This window comes from Juglans microcarpa x Juglans regia, chromosome 2D, assembly GCF_004785595.1.
Source record: "Juglans microcarpa x Juglans regia isolate MS1-56 chromosome 2D, Jm3101_v1.0, whole genome shotgun sequence".
NCBI classification, from domain to species: Eukaryota; Viridiplantae; Streptophyta; class Magnoliopsida; order Fagales; family Juglandaceae; genus Juglans; species Juglans microcarpa x Juglans regia.
In genome coordinates, this window is record NC_054596.1 from 9,572,544 (window position 1) to 9,576,721 (window position 4,178).

Here is a 4,178-nt window from a genome sequence, read left to right on the forward strand (position 1 = left end):
ATCATCCACTACAAACAAAAAAAAAAGAGAGAATTTTTACCACAACTTTCTGACACGTTTACTAGTATTCATGTCATACGTGTCACATATAGGAGACATGTCGGTGGTGTTAACACGTGTCCTCACCTGTAAAGCGCCACATCCATGCGTAGGTGGCAAACTGCTGTGTCATGGCTCCCTCTATATATAAGCCTTCCGACGTGTATTTTTAACTCCTTACTCGCACTCTCTCGTTTATTGTGACAGTAATCATAACAACCAAGCATTTCATTTTCTCTGGATATTGCAGTTTTTTTTTTAATTATGGATTCACGAACAGAACATCCTCGTAAGTTCTTTCTTTTCTGGGAAGTAAACATGCATGTAACATCTGTGTGCTCGGTTTTTGTGCGCGTGACTGTGTGTGTTCGGTTTTGCAACAGCGGAAGGTCATGAAGATGAGCACTCCCATGAGAAGACGTCGGTGTTTAAGAAGGTAAAGGCAAAGGCGAAGAGAATGAAGGATACGCTCAAGAAGCATGGCCAAGGTCCCGACCAAGATCATCATGAACATCATCCTGACGAGCACCATATTCCTGATGATCATGATCTAGGTAAGGAAGATGATGAGGACGAGGAAATGGTTGAGGATCCCGAAGTTCATGCCCGAACAGGTATATTTCTTTTGCATACTTAATTAGATGCAATTAACTTAACATGGTTGATCGCCTTGATTTGTCTGTTGTTTCTTGCCGATCTAATTTGTTATAGATCGTTTCATTTGATATATGGAATTTGGATGGTATATATGTACGTAGGATTTTGTATGAACCTTGCATGAATTGACGCAACTAGTCTTCTCAATTCTCATCATGATTATCGGAGCGATCGATCCTTGGTGGTGTCTGATATAGTAGACTTGCTAACAAAGTCTACACTTGCATGTTCTAATTTCTATGGAATGAATTAATCAGTAAAACAAATTTATGTTATTCATAAATGTTGCAAAAATAGATTTTTTATTTGCAGAATTTGAGTTTGTTGTTAATAGGAGTGCTATCCCTGTAGAGACTGAGAATTCAGGGAAATCCAAGCTCGATTTTGGGAGGTTAGGAGCCACGAGGGAAGACGCTCCATCCCCAGGAGAGAGACACGAGAGCAAAATAATCAAGCCCATTAAGGGCATTGAGCCAAATACAGATCAACCCATTTCCAAATTTGGAAACCCAATAGTCAGTGGGGAACAATCTCACGCGCCGCAAAATACACCTGTATCACCTCCACCTGGAGATTATGGGACTAAAGCCACTGACCCAACTAAAACCTCTGTTCTTGGCGAAGGAGGAGGTACGGGACAACCTAAAGTCAATTTGGAAAGACCGATGGGCTTGGAGGAGGATCGTCACGCGCCTAAGGACAGATCTGAACCCCACTCCCCTACAAATTATCGGACCAAAGTCACTGATCCCAAGGGCACAGGTCAGGCCACTTTTTCTATACTGCAATAGTTGCATTAACAGGTTTACTCGTTTATTTGATTGATATGATATGGTGGGAGTGTTCTCGCCACAGATTTGTCTTAAAATTCCGAAAGTATTTATGTTCTATATAGTCTTAGGAACTCAATCGAGTTTTTAGTTCTCATCTCACTGAATTATGCAAAATGAACCAGGCGGAGAGGAGGCAGGAATCGCCCCAATTCTTCAGTCGTTTGAAAAAATGAAAGTACATGATGAACCGAGTCCAAAACCAACTGGACCAGACGATAACTCACCTACTACGATAAGACAGCAGTTTACCAAATCACCTACCGAGAGCCATGACCAGTTCTCTCCAGGGCCAATTCCTCCGGAGGCCAAAACCGTCCGAGACAAATCTCAACTCCCTGAAAGCTTTGACGCCACTAAACGGACGGATGACTCTTGGGATATATCTGAGGAGCCAAAACCAACTGGACCAGACGATAACTCACCTACTACGATAACAAAACTGCCGGATGACTCGCGCGATATATCTGAGGAGCCAATGAACCAGAGGAGTTCCACTGAAAAAATCCCACCTGCCACATCCACTATTGCTGACAAAGCAATCTCTGCGAAGAATGTTGTTGCTTCAAAGAGCGGATACGGTGAACCGAAGCCAAAACCAACTGGACCAGACGATAACTCACCTACTACGATAACAAAGCTGACGGATGACTCGCGCAATATATCTGAGGAGCCAAGGAGTTCCACGGAGAAAATCTCACCTGCCACATCCACCATTGCGGACAAAGCAATCTCTGCGAAGAATGCTGTTGCTTCAAAGTTTGGATACGGAGAGAAGGATATGACATCTGGGACTGAAGTCCGCCAGAGTGGAGATAATGCCAAGTCTTCACCAGCGGAATATGGGAAGAAAATTGCTGCGACGGAGACTGAGAAACAAAACCCAGTATACGAGAAGGTTGCTGAAGCAGGTAGTACTGCGATCTCAAAAGTGCATGGCACTGGCACTACCGATACTGACCCTGGTATTGGCAATGAATCTCGGAGTTCGGACGTTAGAGGGCAAGACAAAGGAGTGTCAGTGAAAGACTATTTTTTGGAGAAGTCGAGGCCTGGCGATGAGGACAGGGCGTTAGCTGAGGTGATCTCGGATACTTTACACAAGCCCAACAAAAAGCCAGGGGAAGGAGAGATGCCGCCTATGGGCAAGGTGACCGAGTCAGGGGAGGTGGCAAGACAGTTGGGCACTAAGGAAGACAATTCTTGCCAAGGGATGCAATCGAGCGATGTAAATAATAGCCAGGAGAAGGGTGTGGTGGATAAGTTTAAAGGTGCTGTCGGTTCATGGTTTGGACTTGGGGGAGAATCTCAGCCCCAAGTTTCTCCACAGCCCCATGATGGTTCCTCGTATGGTAATTTTCTAAGCTTTCTTTTATGGTTTTTTAGGTTTGGTAACAACATCTGCACTCGTGAGGATTTAGGCCATCGAAGTTTTACTGCCTTTTGTCTTGTCAAAATTGAAGTCATAAACAGAAAAATTGCAGGCGTTTAGTAATATTCTGAGTGTCCAATCTAGGAATAATTAGATTTCCTCCTCCTGTGTCTTTACAGGCGATGAGGGTATTTCCCGTTCTGCCAATGGAGATGGAGGAAACAGTAGCCCCACAGCAGATGAGGGCAAAAGACTTCAGGAGAACTGATCAGAAGAGTTGGATCCTTTTTCAAGTCTGTTCTACATTCAAATGCGTGGTTTGATGTTGTGAATAAAACAGTAAGGCATGAGATTTTCTGCTGCTGGTGTGTGTAATAATATGTGAGGCTTTAGTTCATGGAAGATGCTTGCAACTATATTTCCATGTACATCTATGCAAATATAAATTGATTTAAGGTGCTTTTGTGTAATTCGGAAGCTAATATCTTCTCTGATAAATAAATTGATCTAAGCTGCTAGAATCCAAGTGTATTTGATATTTTGACTTGGCCCAATTCACCGTTTAATTCAGAATCATAAAACTAACGTAGAGATTGTTTTATACCGATCAACAGAAACATACATAGACACTAATGTTGTGAGGTTTCTTTTCTAGATATGTTGCTACGTACTAATTCCTTTTTACTGTCTTATAGTACTTTTCTATCTCTACTTCTTAAAAAGAGATCCCTCAACTATAATGCATTCTTCGAACTTAATCAAGTTCCTCATCAGCTAGTTATTGGTTTATTCAGTTTAGGCAAGTTTGAATTCTCAAGTTTTAGACGCTAGTTCCTCACTTTTGTTCATCCCCGAGATATTATATACTGATATTACTTTTTCTTTAATAACAAGTTTGTCTTGATACGTGTAATTGTAAAATTATTTTTCTTATAATTTAGATCTAATTATTCACATGAATTAATATCAGTTTGTAAATTTATTTTTGTGTAATTTTTTTGTATTTGTAGCACTTTTCAATAATAAAACTTAGTACATAGCCTATTACATCTTTGATCGAGAAAAAAAAAGCATTCAATAAAACTTTTTTTATTCCATTAAATTTCATAAACGTTCACACAACCATCATGTATAACAATGAAAAGTATTGTATAATATACATGAGTACGACGGCCTCCTTAATAATTTAGAGCACTCCTAATAGATTTTTTATTTTATCCTTTAAAATACATCATTAAAATTTATTTTTTTTATTTTACATACTGATTTTTACAATAAGT

At 40.4% G+C, this 4,178-nt stretch overlaps 1 protein-coding gene across 1 annotated transcript; it reads left to right on the top strand.

The window, feature by feature from the left end:
- The first annotated feature begins 225 nt into the window (after nt 1–225).
- On the top strand, nt 226–3,353 carry LOC121248443 (low-temperature-induced 65 kDa protein). Its single transcript, XM_041146915.1, has 5 exons — nt 226–328; nt 420–653; nt 1,048–1,458; nt 1,652–2,878; nt 3,078–3,353. Exons 1-5 carry the CDS (start codon nt 304–306, stop codon nt 3,164–3,166), a joined length of 1,986 nt encoding a protein of 661 aa, XP_041002849.1. The 5' UTR covers nt 226–303; the 3' UTR covers nt 3,167–3,353.
- Nucleotides 3,354–4,178: the final 825 nt, after the last annotated feature.

Coding starts and splice junctions, on each gene's coding strand:
- LOC121248443 (XM_041146915.1), top strand. CDS start 304: ATGGATTCACGAACAGAACATCCTC. Junction 329..419: donor TTCACGAACAGAACATCCTC/GTAAGTTCTTTC, acceptor TCGGTTTTGCAA/CAGCGGAAGGTCATGAAGAT. Junction 2,879..3,077: donor CCATGATGGTTCCTCGTATG/GTAATTTTCTAA, acceptor GTGTCTTTACAG/GCGATGAGGGTATTTCCCGT.